Source organism: Lepus europaeus, chromosome 2, assembly GCF_033115175.1.
Source record: "Lepus europaeus isolate LE1 chromosome 2, mLepTim1.pri, whole genome shotgun sequence".
Lineage (NCBI taxonomy): Eukaryota > Metazoa > Chordata > Mammalia > Lagomorpha > Leporidae > Lepus > Lepus europaeus.
Window position 1 is genome coordinate 99098292 of NC_084828.1, and position 19388 is coordinate 99117679.

General features: G+C 35.2%; 2 protein-coding genes across 4 annotated transcripts in view; one reads left to right on the forward strand and one right to left on the reverse strand.

Moving 5' to 3' along the window:
• The window catches only part of CCDC39 (coiled-coil domain 39 molecular ruler complex subunit), a 44278-nt gene extending 35433 nt beyond the window's left edge, over positions 1-8845 (forward strand). For both annotated transcript variants that reach the window (XM_062211399.1, XM_062211400.1), the window contains 6 exons: positions 3151-3310; positions 3715-3821; positions 4930-5070; positions 5216-5395; positions 5524-5609; positions 6724-8845. In XM_062211399.1, coding sequence (XP_062067383.1) covers positions 3151-3310; positions 3715-3821; positions 4930-5070; positions 5216-5395; positions 5524-5609; positions 6724-6871 — 822 coding nt within the window. In that variant the 3' untranslated portion in view covers positions 6872-8845. The remainder of the gene's footprint in view (positions 1-3150; positions 3311-3714; positions 3822-4929; positions 5071-5215; positions 5396-5523; positions 5610-6723) is intronic.
• Positions 8846-8856: 11 nt separating this feature from the next.
• On the reverse strand, positions 8857-19134 carry TTC14 (tetratricopeptide repeat domain 14). 2 transcript variants are annotated; one of them, XM_062211407.1, is made up of 12 exons: positions 18828-19134; positions 18342-18466; positions 18011-18210; positions 17087-17171; positions 16503-16632; positions 16061-16216; positions 15586-15657; positions 15156-15275; positions 14929-15051; positions 13441-13558; positions 12404-12513; positions 8857-11435 (listed from the first exon to the last, which is right to left on the reverse strand). In XM_062211407.1, the coding sequence occupies exons 1-12, from the start codon at positions 18986-18988 to the stop codon at positions 10517-10519; spliced, it is 2319 nt and encodes a 772-aa protein (XP_062067391.1). In that variant the 5' UTR covers positions 18989-19134; the 3' UTR covers positions 8857-10516. The 2 variants fall into 2 exon arrangements, with proteins under 2 accessions (XP_062067391.1, XP_062067397.1); XM_062211413.1 differs by lacking the exon at positions 8857-11435 and having other exon boundaries at positions 12393-12496.
• Positions 19135-19388: the final 254 nt, after the last annotated feature.

Consider the following 19388-nt stretch of genomic DNA (forward strand, 5'->3'; position numbering starts at 1 on the left):
ATAAAGCTTTATAACAAAACTCAGTCTAGTTTTTTTTCACAAAGAATTATCTATGGCTTGAAAAGCAATCACTGGGTGTAATGATGCCACTGCAGGGTGACATCAAAGTCTTGGTATTTTCTAGCAGGTTCTCTAGGATTACTTGATCCTATGGGAGTGCATACCTTTGACATTCTATTGACTTACAACTCTGTAGGGATAATAACATAGATTAGCTGATAGCAACACAAATACATCTTGGAATAATTTAATCACTTTTGGACTTGTAGGATAATCCAAGCATTAGTATGTATTCCCTTAAAAATATTAATCAATTTTGTATCTATTGGCAAGTTAATTTCAGCATCTTTTTGAGGCTGCATGTCCATATATGAAAATTTTCAGTTCTTTGAATTCCTTACTAGTTGCTTAGTTATAAGCTGAATAAAATCTTTGACATGTGTTCATTAATATTTTTACCAGAATGTTTGACCTTTTGGAAATAATACTTGAGCAGTTTTGTAGCAAGGAAAAGCCCTAAAATTGCTAATTTTCTCAATGTGGTAGATTTAGGATTTATTCAAACTCAAGATTCTCTCCCTTCCCTACATTCTCCAGAAAGGGATCTTTCCTGATAGACACATACATGTATGTATATAGTTCTGGGTAAGAGCTATAAACAGTACTAGCCAGTGTTGTTTTCTGCACACTATAGATCAGGGACCAGAAAACTGGACCCAGTCCAAATGCTGTCTACTTGTTTTGTTAATTAAGTATTGGGAATCATAATACACTCACCCCTCACTCAAGTATTGTCTATGGCTGTTTTCATACTATAGTAAAAGCTGAGTAGTTTTAAAACCAGTGAATGGCCCATAAAACCCCAAATATTTACTATCTTGCTTTTACAAAGAAAATTTGCTGGCTCCTTTAACTAATTTCTTATGGGTACCCTAACAAAAGTATTACAAACTAGATGGTTTAAACAGAATTTATTGTGCTGTACTTCTCAAGTCTAGAAATCCAAGATGGAAGGTACTGGCAAGGTTTGTTTGCTCAATGAGGGAGAATCTGTTCTACCTTCTGGTGGTTTGCTGTTCCTTCGTTTGTAGTTGCTCCACCCTCGTGTCTGCCTTTATCTTCATGTGCCATTCTGTCTTTTCACACAGCTTTCCTTCCATGTCATGTCTGCTTAATTTTCCTGTTTTTGTTAAGTCTACCAGCTATATCGAATTAAAGCCTGCCCTAGTAACCTCATGTAAATGTGACCTCACTTACAAAGACCCCATTTTCAAATCAGGTCACATTCTGAGGCACGGTGGTTAGGACCTCAATTTATTTTTTCCCCTGCCATGGACACAGTTCAACCCATAGGCTCTGTTTTGGTCCTACAATGCCCTTGGAGTATGGAACACCAATGTTTTATTTTGGCAACCCTAGTATCTTATGGTATTTGACTACTAAAGGCCAGATTGAAAAATATAATCAGTAATCAAAGGACTGGCATCTTTCAAATCTCATTTCCAATTTCCTCTTAGTCTTTATGAGGAAATAGTCTAGTTTTCATCATAATTAATGGAATTTTCCAATTAAAGTACTTGAAAATGTTTTGAAATGTCATAGTTTATAAAAATTTCTTCCAAATACCAGCTATTTTAACCCAAAATAAAACTCTGCATTATGTAATCTGATTCAAAAACAGATGGAATCATAATTTTGGAATTTAAAAGTAAATGTGGAGGACAGTGCTGTGGTGCAGATTAATCCTTGGTATCCCATATGCGTGCTGGTTCTGGTCCTGGTTGCTCCTCTTATGATCCAGCTCTCTGCTATGGCCTGGGAAGGTGGTGGATAGCCCAAGCGCTAAGGTCTCTGCACCTGTGTGTGGGACCTGGAGGAAGCTCCTGGCTCCTAGCTTTGAATCAGCTCAGCACTGGCCATTGCGGCTGTTGGAGGGAGGGAACCAGTGGATAGAAGCTGTTTGCCCTGATTCTCAAAGTCTGTAGCTCTGGCTCTCAAATTAAAAAAAAAAAAAAAAAAAAGTCTTAAAAAAAAAGTAAATGTGGAATTACAGCAGGAATTTGTGTATGATGAACAAGTTCAACTACCTTTGAAAAGAGGAAACTGAGCTGAGAGAAGGGAAGTGAATTATTAATGGCAGTTAACTCATTGGTAGGGAATCCATAACTAAAATATAGCTGTTCTTTCCAGCTCTTTTGCCCACTACATTATATTTCAATTGAAATGGTTGTCAATTCTGGACTCAAAAAGTAATTAGATGTAATTTAACTTCTATTTATTTTTGTTTATTAAGTAGTGTTTGTTACAAAAAATATATATAATTTATTTTGAAGAATAATGAAATTTCCAGTGAAAATGTTAAGAATCAAAAGATTATAACAAAGCACCTTTCTGACTGATGACACTGGTTTAAATACACATATCTAGAGATTTAATCGATTTAAAAATGAAATTTGACTAAAAATGAGTTTTCTGGCACTTTAATGTATCTACATTCTATTTCTGTCAACCTTTTAAGGAGTTATTTAAAATTATTTGAGTATAGCTTTAGAGATCCTAGGCCACTGAGCGTTACCTGAAAATACATTTTGGTCTTTAGCAATTTATAGACTTCATCTTTTCCAACCATATTTATCACAAAGATCTTTCTCTATTTTTAAATCATCTTAAAAACTTAATTAAAAAATTAAATAATTTTTCTTAGTCTTTTATTCTTCTCCAAGACTTGAACTGAAAAAGTGTTCCTGAATCTTTAAGGCCAGAAACATTCTTTTGATTTAATGCTTAGTTTCAAACCTTCCCTCCAGTTAACTGTTTTTTTGTAGTAAAATTCATACTCACTTAACTTTTGTCTGCTTAAATTTTTTTGCTAGTTTTTTATGTAAATTTTGGTTAATTCCATTGTGGCTTTTTATCCTATAGACCATATTTGGAGGCCTAAGGCTTTGGTTGTTGCCTCTAAACCAACTATAAGAAATAAGATACCCTCCCCCCCACGAAAAAAAAAAAAAAAACCAACCCAGAATAAATAAATGCCTGCTGTATGTAGGCCCTACAGTAAACTAGCATTGTTGTGAATTAACTATTTTCTGCCACAAAGACAGACAATTCCTTCCATGCTAGTAACTTTTTCTATTCTGTACTTCATAGGCCGCTCAACAAAAGGAAGAACTTCAAAGAGAAGGTGACAATTTGGATGCTAAGATCAACAAAGCTGAAAAAGAAATCTTTGCTCTAGAAAACACCTTGCAAGTACTGAAGAACTGCAACAACAATTATAAACAATCTTTTAAAAAAGTGACCCCTTCTAGTATGTCGGTGTTAAATTTTTAAATATACACAATGAAAGCTGTATAGATAATTAAAGAAAAGGAACACCTTTATAAGACATGGAGAGCAAAATTATCCTATTGGGTCAAAAACAACTCAACCTTTTCCCCACTCTCTTTTTTATTTGAAGTAGTCTGTTAAGATATGACTACATTATGGTGGTATGGTTTATTACTTTTCTAGGGAATTTTAAATTTGTTAAAAATGCAGCATATTGCTGCTCTTTGTTGGCAAAATAGGTACTATATGACCATATAATTTTCCCTCAAGAGATACAAGGAATTTAACCTTTCATAAAGAATTAGATGTTGAACACTATATATGCAATACTTTGTTCTCTAAATAGGATGTTGAAAGCTCATACTAAAAATTTCTGAATTCTAGGTGATGAATATGAGCTAAAAATTCAACTAGAAGAACAAAAACGAGCTGTTGATGAAAAATACAGATACAAACAAAGACAGATCAGAGAACTTCAAGAAGATATACAGGTAAATACTATGAGTTCTAAATAAGCCCTCAATAAAAGTTAAGTACCAGTATACTACAGCTGCTCTCTTGAGTGTGCACAAAGAAGTTAGTTATTTAGAGAACCTTTTCAGGGAAGTAGACTGTAAGACAGATAATAGTCTCATTTAAAGGAGAGAAAAAATAAGTGACCCAAGTATTAATTAGTTAAAATCTCAATGCTAGACCCTGACAATTACTTGTACTTGGTTGACATATCATAACTAGCTAATTATGACCTATTTTAATGAACTATTATTTAATTCCATAAAAGTTGTATTGATTGCTCTATAAAACAAAATTTAAAAGGTAAATATAATAAAGTAGAAAGTAGTTACTAAAAATTGCTGGTAGACAAAAGAACATAGATAGTCACTATATAAAAATATTTTTAAACAAATAAAGCTGAAGAAAGATATGAATTGTGAATCTTTGAAAACTGCATGCTTTCAATAGTCACCATGTCTATCATTTTTTTCTCCAAGTAACATAAGAATACTTCCCAGTGGAATAATATACAAAACTTAATCCATAAAACCATTATATCTATTATCTACTGAAAAGTACACATGTATTATACAAATAAATAAATAAATGACAAATGGCAAGCATATTAGTCTGTTTTTCATTACTATCATGAAATACTTGAGGCAAGCCCACTTTTTGGAAAGTGGTTTATTCAGGTCAAAGTTTTGGAGGTTCAAGGGCATTGTTCTGGCATTGGCTCAGATCTGCTGGTGGCTTTCGCACTGGCAGAGTCCTGAAGTAGCGCATGGCATTTCATAGCAAAGGACAGGGAGCATACATGCCTGTACTGTGTTGGGTCTGTCCTTCCTCACAAAGCCACTAGGATTCAACCATAGGAACTTTACGCTATTGACCTTATCTAAATCTAAACATGCTCCAAAGACCCCCAGCTCTAAACAGCATAGGTGCATTGTTTCTACCCTCTTACTACCATTAACATATGATTTGTGGATTAAAATCCTGCATGAGTTTAGGGGAATAAATCATATTCAAATCACAGGAGCAAGCAATAAAAATCAGCTTTTGGTTAAAACCAGTAAGTATGTTATTACTTTATTTCTGCAGAGCATGGAAAATACTTTAGAAGTCATAGAACATTTAACAAATAACGTCCAAGAAAAACTATCAGAGAAGCAAGCCTATTCATTTCAACTACGTAGAGAAACTGAGGAGCAAAAGCCAAAATTAGAAAGAGTAACTAAACAGGTATTGATAGCTTTTAAAAACTGACCTGTCATATTTACATTTTTTTGATGTACCAAATGGAAAACACAAATCTTCCTTTATCCTTTAAAATTGTTAAGTTCTGGAAAATAGGCTTATATAATAATTGGCTGTTGTTTGCCAACAGTGCGCAAAACTCACAAAAGAAATCCGTCTTTTGAAAGGAACAAAAGATGAAACGCTAGAAGAACAAGACATCAAACTTCGTGAAATTAAACAATTTCATAAGGTCATTGATGAAATGATAGCTGATGTCATAGAAGAAAATGCTGAGATCCATCTTATACTACAAACATATTTTCAACAGGTAGTACATACCCTCTAATAAGAATCTCTAATATTTCATGAAAAAACTTATAGCATCCATCATAAAATGAAACGTTTTTCTTCTACAATGCAGTAGGAGTAATGACTTGCTATTAAATATCATTCCAGAATGGGTTAGAACTACCTACAGCTGGTACTAAAGGCCGTCGCCACAGTTCTAGATCTGCTTCACAGATTTCCCTGTTATCAGCTAGGTAAGTGGAAGATTAAAAAAAGAAAACCTCAACCCCCAGAGGATAGCATGTGAACCCAGTCACTTACCCATAAGCACAGCTGTTGGATTGGCCAGGGCACAGCCAGTGCTCATTTCAACTTCAACTGCCTCCCTGTGTCAGACACCGATTAGATACAGAAGCAGGTGACAGAGCCAAGATTTTCCCTTCCGATTTCAGCTGCTGTCCTCATTTCTACTATGGCACAAATGCTGATTATCAGCTATTTCAGTAGGACATAGTGAAATCTGATGGTTGGAGTTAGCATTTGGGGTTAACTCCAAGTAGGGGAGATTTTTTTAAACCACAAAAGGGCAACTTAGATGTACAAACAGGAGTTTTCTGATTAAAACCACATTCATGAAATTTTACATCAGGATTTGATTTTATAATGCTTTATTTTACTAAAAAAGAAATGAATTATTTCCTTCTGAAGTTTATCGTTATCCAGAATTCTATCAGAGATGTTTCAATTAACATGCTTATTCTGTTGAGAAAATAAAATTTATTAACGATGATATTCACTTTAGAATTCAATTACCTATAGTCAGCAATTGTTTATTACGTTCCACTAGTTCATGTTGATTTCACGAGGAAAAAGTGTTTCACTTAGATATTCTACATAAATACACTGAGTACCTAATGAATATCTCTACACTTCCATGAAATATTTTTAAAACACAGCATTTGTTTTACATATGATCCCACCACTTTATTCCTCAGCATGCCTCTCCCCTTCCACTTCAACTTAAATTTCACATACTATCCTTTTAATTACCATTTTAATTACTCTTGCCATAAATCCTCATCTTTCATTACAATCTTGCAAACCTTTAATGATTTTAAGAAATTGACTGCAATTGCAAACACTTTTCTCACAGAAAATATACTGCATTTATTGAACTATTTATTGAAACTATTAGTTTTCTTTTCCTTTTTTTGATATTTACTAATGGTCATACTTTTAAAATATATTAGCACTATTAATATGTACTTTTTGATTCTTAGGTAGTTATGGTATCTTTTGCCAGTAATGGGAGAGTCTATATTAAGATAAAAATTTGTATTACATTTACAGTATTCTGCTTTCTTCTAGGTCATCCAGGAGTACAAGTTCTTCGGCTTCTCAGACTTCAATTAAAGTATTAGAGCTCAGCTTCCCAGACTCCTCTGCACTAGCAGACAGCAGTGCTAAGCAAGCTAGTGCTAGTAGTAGCTTTAGTAGCAAAAAGAGCAGCAAATAAACTATTTTGAACAAGTTGTAAACACAAAAATCTCATTTTAAAACAGTAAATCTTTTTCTATGCTTTTGTGTGCTTTACAATGATATATGTATCTAGTGAAATGGTGTTGGAAATAGAAAATGACCAAAAGTTTTATCCAGCAAAAAAGTACTGGTAGTTTAAAAATTAGTTTTCCTACTATTTTCTTCATACAAAAGGAAAATAACAAATTTCAACAAACCTATGTGTTTTTTACAAGCATAAGGAAAATGGTGTTTTTTATTGTAATTTTGACACCTGTCAGGTTAAAAAACACACTTGTTTAATGAAACTACGCTCACATAACAATCTTTCTGGTAGAAATTTCTTAATTGTTTCCAACAATAACAAGAATCCCAAGTTGTTTTCTTATTCAAAGAGATATTTCCTGATTTTGAGGGGGAGAACCTATTACAAGCAGTTTCTCCTTTTGGTATAATTTTCAACCAAGAAGTTCTGTTACCTCCCTTCTACCAAAGGAAACAATTCATAAGGGAAAAAACACTATCAATGAAAAATGCATCTTAAATTTCTGAGAATTACTCCATACTGTGAAATAAGTCATATGCATTAAAGAGTTTATTCTCAAAATACAGCCACTCAAGCATAAATTTTTGAAATTTTGATTTAATAAATAAAATTGGATGTGATTTTATTTGTAATAAGAATTCTATAAATTTACAATGGAGATAGACCATCAGATCTAGAATTAGTTTTTCCAGTTAATACTTTATTGTAATGTATCCAACATTTTGAACTCTTGGTACAGAGTGCTGAATACTAGGCTATAAAACTGGATTCCAAATAAATAGATCAGAATTCATATCCATAAATGTCTCCTTCAAACGTTGGAAAATATATGTTGTGAACAGCTGTCACTGTTTTAGAACCATAATTTTTACTCTTTCTGAAAAGCAGTAGTGGTAATAAATGTTTCTCCTATCATTTTTAGTTTTGTTTTAGAAACAGCAAATAGCAGGTATAGTGAAGTCCAGTAAGTAAGATGAGTGAAAAGATAATTTTGGCTAAAATACTGCTTTGTAAATTTTTTGGAAGTTGAAATATTAAACACTGAATTCTACGAAGGTGGGGGTTGTGTTTTATTTGCTCTGTGACAGTTACTTCTTTAAGATTTTCCCCCTTGGAATTTATGATACTAACAGTGACCTACAAGTTTGTTGAAATAATTGGATAATATGAACAATGCACAGGTCTGGGGAAACAGTAACTGCACTATTAAAGATTTCTATTACTGAGTCACAACCATGAACCTAGAATTGTTACTTCTTGGGTAAACAGAATCTTTGGGCCAGCACACAAGTCTACATTTAATCCTTAAACAGTCGTGACTTCAGTATAATAATGCTGAGTGGTCAGATAAAGGATCAATCCCTGTATCTCCTAATATGGAGTTATCTTAACATCCAAAAAACCATGCTTCATCTACTTCTGGAAATCACAACAGCAGACTCGTTTATGTACAAAATATAGATGTACTATGTTGACAAAAATTGTTGAAGATGTCACTGCAGATTTTGGACAATAGAAACCTCTAATAGGTTTTTGCTGTAATGAGATTCTTGAACACACCCTTAGAAACTGGTTAAGTTTAATATGCCCCCGGAAAGAGGTCTTGGGAAAGTTGGAATTTTTAAATTCCAGCAGCCTGTATACTAAGGCATTATCCTAACTTTAAAATAAAATTGTGTGGGGCTGGCACTGTGGCATAGTAAGTTATGCCTCTGCTGTTGTGCCAGCATCCCATATGGCCACCAGTTCGAGTTCCAGTTGCTCCACTTCCAATCAAGCTCCCCGCTGATGGCCTGGGAAAACAGTGGAAGATGGCCCAAGTGCTTGGGCCCCTGCACCCACATGGGAAACCTGCAAGAAACTCCTGGCTCCTGATTGGTCCAGCTCTGGCCATTGAGGCCATGTGGGGAGTGAACCAGCGAATGGAAGACCTCTCTCTGTAACTCGGTCTCTCAAATAAATAAATAAGCTTAAAAAATAAAATGGTTTGTGATAAAATGTATGTAAAATAGTAAACTGTATTATGCATTCCAAAAGGTAAAGGCTGTATCACCAGGCAGTTATCACTCTTTAGCAGCATCACTAGGTAGATGACACCAAGTTCTTGATACACAGAAATGAAGACTCATCTTAAGATGTGTTTCTGGGTGCAAGGAATAATGCCTAAGTAACTGACACATTTGTATTTCCACTTTCTATTGCTTCTGACAAGGGTTTCTTTTCCTTGTTTCCTAGCAAAACAAATTTTCAAATTTTAGACTTTCCATGAGGTTCCCATCACTGGAGTTTGAAGGACATAAATAGTAAGCTCAGAACTTAAAATTCTGGTATTTTACTGTTGGCAAGAACTGCAACATGGAATAAGGAGATGCAAGTTTCTTCTCATTCTACCTCATGTAGACCTTTGTAGATGGATACCTGTTTACCTATCCACCTGTAACACCTAGTTTCATGAATAACAGGATTCAAAGCCCATGTGATCGACAGCTTGTGACATCTTATTTTGGAAAGTTTCTACAGTTATTATACACCCAACACCTGTGATTTCTATGTGTATCTCCCAAGAGTACACTATACTGTTTTCAGTAAATCTGGGAAGCTATTTACAATTCAAGTTTCTTCTTTAAACTCTACCTGCTGAAATTTGAGTAAAGCCAGGTTCTGGCTGGTCAAGTTATTTATTCAGATCCTGAGAAAGGAGACACTGGGGAAGCATCAAGGAAGTAGTTAAAAGCATAAATGCAAGCCAGCTCTAGCTTATTTAAAAACATGCCTAGTGCCTTCTTGACTGAACATTTGCAGTACTAAAATAGTTTCCCAATATTTTTTTCCCTAAAAGAAAACCACATTTAGAGCATGCTTCTCTGCCATAGCTCTATGTGCTAATAGGATTCTTTTCTATTCTTATTTACTGTCACTTGGAATATGGTCTCTAAGAGTCTTGCCAATATTTAAGGTTAAAAATTTACTTATGGCTGTAATATTAGCAGTAAGATGAAATAGAGCAGTGAGGTGGGCTCCTATTTAGCTTTCATGGTCCTATTTCTAAGGTACTCACTAAGCTGGATAGAAAAAACCATTCCCCATTTTAATTAAATCAGGCCTTAGAGGGAAATTAAGACATCATTTTAAAATTTAAAAAATTTAAACAAATGATGGATATAAACTAGTATTCAAGGACCAAACATATAACCTCTTTCAAAAACTGTGGGCTTTTAATTTAACAGAAAAAAATTAAAATAATGTTTGATGAAAACAAAGTGTTCAATACACAAAATTTAATTCTTTTTCAAACAGTGAGTTCAGGTGAGCCCAGGAATTCTCATACCCCATAATACAATGAAGCAGCAATACATTCAGAGAATTACCTTTAGGTGAAGTGGTTTATACTGTCAGAATAAGAAATATACTGTACATAAACTTATGAAAATCCTAAAAATCAAGCTGTGACAAGGGGCCTACAACTGAAACATAAAATTTGAGAAAAGCTAAAAAGCATTTGCTTTCTGTAATATTTTCACTGGACTACTAGTAACTAAAACACCCCAAAGTTTTTATTAACAGCATTTAGTATAATGGTGCTGATTTTTTGGCATCTTAATTTTTTGGCTTATTTCCCTTTTCTTTTTCAAATTCAGCTATCTGATTAAATATATTGAGAAGATTTTGAGGTAAATCTTTTTTAATTCTGCTTTCTGATTGCTCTTTGTTATTTAGTTCCTCTTCTTCTGGAACCTCTGTTTTGTTTTCCTCCCCGTAATTGTCCTGTCTTTCATAGTCTCCTTGATTTGTATTTAATCGATACCTTTGCTCATGTCTACTGAAATCACGTGATCCAGAATAAGTATACTTTTTATATTTTTCCACTGACTTCCAAGAGTATTCTGAGCTTGCTGGTGAAGTAGAATACCTCCCAGAACCTGGTTCCCACCTTCTGTAGTGCTCTTTCCTTCCCTCTGTATCTTTTTCAAACCTCCTATAACCATACATTTTTGTCTTGTCCTCTGAATTCCTACAGGAGGAATCTGAGGAATTTCTTCTACCAGAAAAATATCTTTCTGATTTATATGGCTTTTCGGTTTTGCTGCTACTTGCCTGGGTTTTATAGCTATTATAAAAATCTTTTGAATCTTCAGACCTACCTCCATAATCATCCGGAATTTCAACTGAAGATGAAGAGAGTGGGCATCTTTCTTTCTCTTTTACCTGTGTCTTTTGATATTGTGACCTATCTTGCTTTTCCAGCAGTTTTTCCACTTCTTGTTTTTGGTTAAGGAAAGATGCTGAAGTATTAGTTGGAACAGGGTAGCATTCATCTATTCTATTCTGATCTACCTGATTTGAGGATGCCCTAGATGAATGCCTTTTCGAACTTCGAGAAGACTCTGAACGGTTCCTCTTATGTTTCTTATGCCTTTTGTGACCAGAAGATGAAGAGGATGAAGAAGAAACTGATTCATCAGCAGACGAAACACTTGAAGATGAAGAAGTCGATTTTCTTCTTCTCTTTTTTAGCCTAAAAAAGGTAGTTAACTCATCAGATATGTTAAATACAAAAATTTTCCTAAATTATCCATAAACTTTCATCCCATTTTGTTTCTTTTAAAGATTTTATAAAAACTGTGGCTCCGATAAATGACAAAAGAAGTCATCAAAAAGTTCAAGGAAAATGCATATTGTGAAAAAACCAGGAATGGATTTCCAATTTTTTTTTTTTTTGAGTACCAAAATAAATATCTTTTAATTCCATTTTTCTAAGGACTTTTTGAAGTACTCTCATAAAATAATTTGTTATTACAAGATCCAATTTTACTACCAACTGTGAATTTTGGGGAAAAGATACTTGTGCAGGTATGTGTCACTGTAACAAATTTACGTTTCTGAAAGTCTGACAGTGACATTTCCAATACTATCTGAATACCTAAATAGAGGATTAAAGTTTTTTATCTAGCAACTGCTATTGTCATAGTTTTTCTACCTCAGCATGACTGGCATTTCGGCCAAATAATTCTTTGTTGAGGGAAGGAGTGAGGGCTGTCATGTGTATGTGTGTGTGTGTGTGTGTGTGAGACACACAGTGTTTCATAGCTTCCCTGATCTCTACCCACGAGATGCCAGTAGCAGTTTATTAGTTAAGACAACCAAAATTATCACCAGACATTGCCAAATATCCTCTGGGGAACAAAACCACTGCCAGCTGTGAACCACTGCTGTAGTTTTCCCTAACATAAAATTAGAATAACTTATCTTGTATTTTATTTCTAAGGTTAATGTGTAAATCTTTTTTTCTTTTAAGGACTGTAGCATTAGATTCCACTTTGTTTAATCTCTTACAGGAAAATGGGCAAAGCATACTTGTTAAAAATTTTTAAGTCACTGTTTAAAATTTGAAATACTTTTTATACTTACTTTACCTCCATGTGGTACTTTGGGCTCTAACTAGTAGTTGCCTTAAGTTAAAAAATACTGAATATCATAGTTTACCTTTTCTCTTCTTTTAAGAGCTTACGCAACTTTTCTGCACTTGTTTCTATTTTCTTTGTTTTCTGTTTTTCTTCCTTTTCAGCTTGTTTTTCTCTTAATTCCAAAGATTTCTTTTAGAACCCAGATATCGGAAAAAACCACACGTTAAAAATAGCAGAATATATAAAACCCAGCATTCAAAAGACCACCCCCCATTCAGAAACCCAATTCAATAAAACCAATCACCATATAGCCAGCATTAAACAGGTATTTTTTTAAAACATTAAAAAAAAAAAAATCATACAGATGTTGGCATTAATCATTGGGATGGCCAGTACAGTATTGAGGACCATATTGCAGTTGGTATCCCATGAAAAAAGGGGAAGCCATTGCAGTGGTATCCCATGACCCAAAGTGCAAGAAAGGTAAAATATAGAACACAAGAAAGTCATTTTAAAAAATTAAAACAGGACACAAATTTTACAAATAAAATTCAAATAAAGACATGCCGTTAAGGTGAATTGAGGAGGCAATCATCATGTTCAAATACAAACCATTTTAAAAATAGCACAGCCCAGTTGGATGCATGATTACATAAGAAACCATTTCCAGTTTGTGGATGGGGATGAGCAGCACCAGATGTCACAGACACAGCAGCAATGGTCCAATTCAGAAGAAAATGCATGAGAAAACATCATCATCAGTATTACAGGAAAAGAAAATTTAAAATATGTCTCAAAAAGGTTTTTTAAGTTAGCTCAATTACAGTAGCAACACTGATAATTTTATAACCTGCAGGTAAGCTCACTACAAGGACAGTTCTCAAAACCACAAACCACATTTAGGCAACAGGAATCTTCTCATGGGGTTATTTTTACTTTTAAGGATAAACAAGAAGAGGCACTATAAGGCAATGTCAAGCCCAATTAAGAAAAGCTAGACCTATAAAGACACTTTTCATAATGCCTCACTTCTAGAATGGTTTTCTGTAAAAGACAATTAAGTTTTGGTATCAACTTTAAACATCATTCTATTTCTAAGAGGAAATAAAGAATCACCTGCATATATTTATGGAGTTTCTGCAAAGCATCCTCTGCATCTTTAAAGGTCTCATCCAAAGCCAAAGCTTTCTTATAGTAACTTTCAGCATTTAAAAACTTTTCTTCTTCTTCTAACCTAAATTTGAAAGAAACATTTTTTTTTTTTTTTTTTTTTTGTAGAAAGAAAAGTACTCAAATATACTTATAGATCAGAGTGTTATTTAAGAGAACTTTATCAGGGAAACACCATGTTTACCAAGACATTCCAAAATGAACAATACTTAAGTAACATGCTTTTTACTCTATTTGGTATTAATATACTATATACACAGAAGTCCATTACTAGTAACTAAAACCATACTAAGCATCCAAAACAGGCACATTTCTGTAACGATACATAAAATCATATGACAAATCAATGTCTGGAAACTTAGTATGATCTTGAGCATAAGTCTGTCATGAAAAATCAGAATTAGAAAATTTAACTATAGGGTGGTGAAAGGACTCTGTAAAATGTTTTTAGTTCTTAGACAAACTACTATAAAATAAAAATGATGGGATCACCTTTGCGTCAACAGATTGGATGCTGTAAGGAATGAGTCAAAGATGAGCAATGTTTATGGCTTGCATAACTGGTTGGTGTAAGCTAAGTGACACTGCCAGCATCTTAGGACAGTAACATAATTATAGGTTTGTTCTTAATGATCTACTCTTCCATTTAATCTGAATTTATGGATTTTACTGGACTAAATGGAGTAATAGGCTAATATGACAGCAAAACCTTGGAACCACAGAACACTCTATTCATATTTGACTTTGTGCTACTAAAATGATGAATTAGGATTAAATTCATCATTAAAACAAAAAATTTTTAATGCATATTCAGAAAAAGAATGCTTACCTAATCTCTTATCCTTTTGCATTTATATTTCTTTTTTTATGATTTTTTAAAATTTGACAGACAGAGTTAGACAGTGAGAGAAAGAGACAGAGAGAAAGGTCTTCCTTCCGTTGGTTCACCCCCCAAACGGCCACCACGGCCGGAGCTATGCTGATCTGAAGCCAGGAGCCAGGTGCTTCCACCCAGTCTTCCATGCGGGTGCGGGGGCCCAAGCTCTTGAGCCATCCTCCACTGCCTTTCCGGGCCACAGCAGAGAGCTGGACTGGAAGAGGAGCAAACAGGACTAGAACCCGGCACCCATATGGGATGACGGCACCGCAGGTGGAGGATTAACCAAGTGAGCCATGGCGCTGGCCCTGCATTTATATTTCTATATAATGAAAACAAGATATTCAGAACAATGAACTTCAGACGTTAAAATATCTCCAATCTTTAAGAACCTCAGCAACTAGAAGATTAAAATGGACTATATCTAAAACAAATTGTCAACCAAAATTAAAATGAAGATTTTACATGACGTGAAGCTAACATTACTATTTCCTACATTAAGATTTTATAGTACTTGAAGATTAGACATCTACTATTAAACAAAACCCAACACTTACTGCCCTCCTCTTTCTACAAGTGTCTGGCAGAGGTATTTTCTTGCATTTCTGTGAGTAGGACAGTTTTCTAATGCAAGCTCAAAATCCTCTATTGCTTTGTTCAGACTTCCTTTTGTTGCATATCTAGAGACATGAAATAAAATTAGATGAATGTACCATGTGAAGTAGTCTTAAATGTTAGTCACATTTATCTTGTAAATGTTCCTGAAAATCCACAATTCACTTACAAGGCTCCACGTGCGACTAAAGCTTCCACATTTTGTTTGTCTATTTCCAAAGCTTTATTATATTCATTCATAGCATCCACATGTCGTCCAACCTTAAAATAATCAACTCCAATCTTCACACTAAAGAAAATGTTAGTGCAAACACATTTTAAAATCAAATGTCATCAAATTTGAATTATTTGTTTTTAAAATACTCCCAAGATATGTAAGATGCATTTTGTCTCTACATTTTTATAACATATTTATGAAAAAGCTACTAACTTCTAGTATGTTTACAACGTAAGATGACTTACTCTCATAAAAACCTAATGTCCAAAAGATATCATCTTAATTCATTTTTAACAAATTTTAGTCAAGATGATAGGCATGCCTACTTTACCCCAACCTTTTAGACCAGAAAATGTAATATTTATAAATACATTCTTCATACCATTTTAAAGCCCAAGATGCAGATTGTTTCTTTCTTAATGCAGAAGCGAAATCATCTTCAGAGAAATTTTTGCTATAAAAAAAATTAAACTGTAAATTAAATACTTTTTAAGTAACTACACTTCATCATACCTGATAAGTTCATAAAAAAGGAGTAAAACCCAAATTTGTATTCCATTTATGTAGCAAAATCTTTGTACCACAAATGATTAATGTGAAACAATATTTTTCTTTACTTAAAAAAAAAAAAAAATCCTCCTAAGTGTCTTCATTCTTCTCTACTTGGTTATGTGTCACACATCTAACCATTTATAAGAAATTCTAGGCCAGAATGAGATGGGATCACCTTGTTTATTCAACTTTTGGCATTTTCTTGCTGCTAGGCTTAGGATAGTCAAATATGCCCTTCAGCTTTGCAGCTTAAGCTTAGCACCATTCTCCTTACCACCCATGAGAATAACACTGATTTACTATACCTTTGTAGGCCTCTCATTAAAGATGGTGGATTAGATTCATCTATTCCTAGTTTTTCAAGAAGGAATTCAACTACTCCTGGATTAACAAATCCCAAAGAACTCTGCATGATATTTTCATAGGAATCTAAAGAATTGCTACTTAGTTCAACACTCCTCCTTAAAACAAAACACAAAGACAAAAACATAGTAACTAACTTATTACATTTCATTTCTACTAAAGAAATAACATTATCATTTAAAGCTTAAATACTAATAACATTTTATATGACTGCATAGCCAATATATGGTTCCTTCTACCAAGCTAAAGTAATTAAAAAAAGAAAAAATTTGCATTAAGAGAAATTAAAATTTCACTTGACTGTCAGATATTTAACAAAATTTGCTATTTTATATCCAAGAATTTTTTGTAAGAAATTATATTGAAATAATATGGATAAATTACCTATAGTACAAAGGAAGTTCTTCAGAGCTAATTACACCTAATTTAATGCCAGACAGGTGTGGTGGAAGAGATGAGCTATACAGAGATACTGCAAGCTTTTCATGGTATCTGTCAATATCCTTGATTCCAGCTAAATGAGAGAGAGAGAAACTATGCTGATTTGTAAGAAAATGTAAACATCAAAAGCAAACTTAACAAATACTACCTGAATAACACTCAATTTTCAGATTTAACAAAAAATACCAACATTGCTACTTAAAAAAATTATTTTCATTTTATTTAAAAGACAGGGAGAGACAGACAATTGGCTCAATACTCAAATGACTGCAATGGCCAGGGCTGTGCCAGCTTGAAATCAAGAGGCCAGAACCCAGAACATGTCTCCCACATGAGTGGCAGGACTCCAGCTATTTTAACTATCACTTGCTGCCTCTTTGGGTATACACAGAAAGCGGAATGGTGAGTGGAATTAAACCCAGGCAATCCAGTACGTGATGTGGGAATCCCAAGCCATATTTAAGCACTGTGCCAAACACTCGCCCCAACAGTTGTTAGGTTTTTATTAGCATGATGAAGCTGATCACCTCGAATGATGTCACCAGTTTGGTAATAAGATAAAGGATCCCCATGGTTACTGTGAGAAGGTACATCTCTTAAAGGACAAAGAGCCTGCAACAAAAAGTATTTTAAAACATCAGATATTTCACTCTTTGGTAAGAACAAGGTCTTCCTTGATCTTAAATGTTCAACATGGACCGCTAATTGTTGACAAACTTTAAAAACAACCAACTCCTTAAAGTCTAAATTTAAATGAGAATTTTAGTTACAAGTAATTTCTGTGTCCAAACAGTAAAATACGTCTTCTGGTTCAGTTCAAAAACTAAAGTCTCAAAAACAAAACTAAACTACCAGGATTCCAAAGAAAATGAAACGTGAATTCTCTAAATTTATGTCTGTTATCCAGCCTGTGACATCAATCTGCTTTTCCTCCTTTTCAACTACCTGCAGTGATAGCAAATATATCTTTTAAAGTGATATGTTATTTCAAATTCAGGACTATTTATCTTTTGCAAAACACAACATACAGATCACATTTTTTTTTTTTATCATAAATATACTGACAACAGCAACTTTTCTCTGAATTATCAACATGTAAGAGCCTAATGCCAAATATTCAATAATTAACACTATGTTCAACTGAAGAAGTACAAAAAAATCAATCAACATCATCTTGTCCACTGATATTATCCTTGAGTATTTAAAAAGGACAATGTTCTGCCAGAGTCCGAAACTAGAAATCAAGAATGTAACTGTGTATCTCTTTCACTAACAACTTTTGCAAATAAAAAGCTATTTTGTTTTTTTTTTCAATTACTGCTTATTTAGTTCTCAAAAGTATCTGGACAGACACACCTAAGCACAACTGGATTGAAAGACATAATTCCTGCATTGAGGAGACTTTATCAGAAACAGAAGTAATCCACATAACTAAAAAATGAGTAACTTACTGTGATTTCTAAGTGGGATATATCTCTCATGATGCCACTTCCTAAACAGATCAATACCATGAAAAAACCAAATTCTCGAATGGAACTGATTCTACCAATGACTATATCACCGCGCTCAATATCTCGGAAAAACAGCTCTCTCCGGTCCATGCTAGGTATCTCCATGAACTGCTCTAAAGGTGGCATGACTGCATAATGATCTGGGGAAAAAAAAAAAAAAAAAAAAAAAAAAAAGTTAATAAGATCAGTAACAATAGTTCCGAGTCCCGTTTCAGCCTGAGTACTGTTAAACGAAGCTGCAATTTTTACAGGATCTTAAGACTAAACTCACCTTCACTGTCTTCATTAACTTCGGAATTTGCGGGTGTGTCTGACTTCCAGGAAAGCGCAAAAAGCAGATCTGCTTTTTTGGAAATGAATTTTTGTATTTCAATGTTGTCAACTCTCTTCTCTTTTCTTAAAAAAGAAACAAATACTATTTAAACGGGTGCATGTGAGAGGCGAGCGTTTCCTTAAGAGCTTTCATGACCCCATCCGTTCCAGGCGCGACACCTAACCCCCGGGGAGAAAAAGTGTCCAGACGTTCCCTCATTCGCCAACCAGGACGTGGAAGGCGGGGACACTCAAAAAATGACGCCTCCAGCCGCAGACGCCAAAGCTAAAGTGCCACAGAGTTCGGCGGCCAAGCCGCAGAGACCCGCCCCAGGGGCGCCGATCTTCCCGTCGGCCTTCCGCCCCGTGGGCGCGGTGCCGCGGTCCTGGAGCCTCCAGCTGCCTCCCCGACTCCCGAGCGGCAGCGGCGCCGCCGTCCCCTTACCTGCCCTGTAACTGGGGCTGGAGCGGCGGGCCCCGGGCAGGCTCGGCCGCCGACCCCAGGAGGCTCCGGAAGTGCGGGTTGTCCTGCTGTTCGCTCCGCAGCAGGGAGAGCAAAGACGGGCCATGGCAATTCAGCGACTGCCGCAGAAGGTCCCGGTCCATGGCTGTAGAGACCTGCGCGGCTTCCGGGGCGCTGCTCGTATCTTGCCCCGTGTCCGCTACTGGAGCTCCGAGGCACAGTGGACGGCAGCCCGAAGGCGGCCGGAAGCACACCGCACAGCCACTTACAGGGTAGCCTCCCGGAAGTGTTCCGGGGCCGCCCCCAGCGGCGGGGCGGCGGAGCTCAGTCTAGATCTCGCGACGCTGAGCGAGACTACGGAAGCCCGAAGGACTGGGCAAAGAATTTCCTGCGCTAAGAGCTGACTGGGGTTCCGGTGATTAATGTGTGTGAGAAGCTTACTTTTTAAGATTTATGTGATAATATTACATAGAAAAAGATTAAAATGCAGGAGACAGGAAGGACGCTAGCGTTTATTAAGCAGCCGGAATTGTATTTTGTATC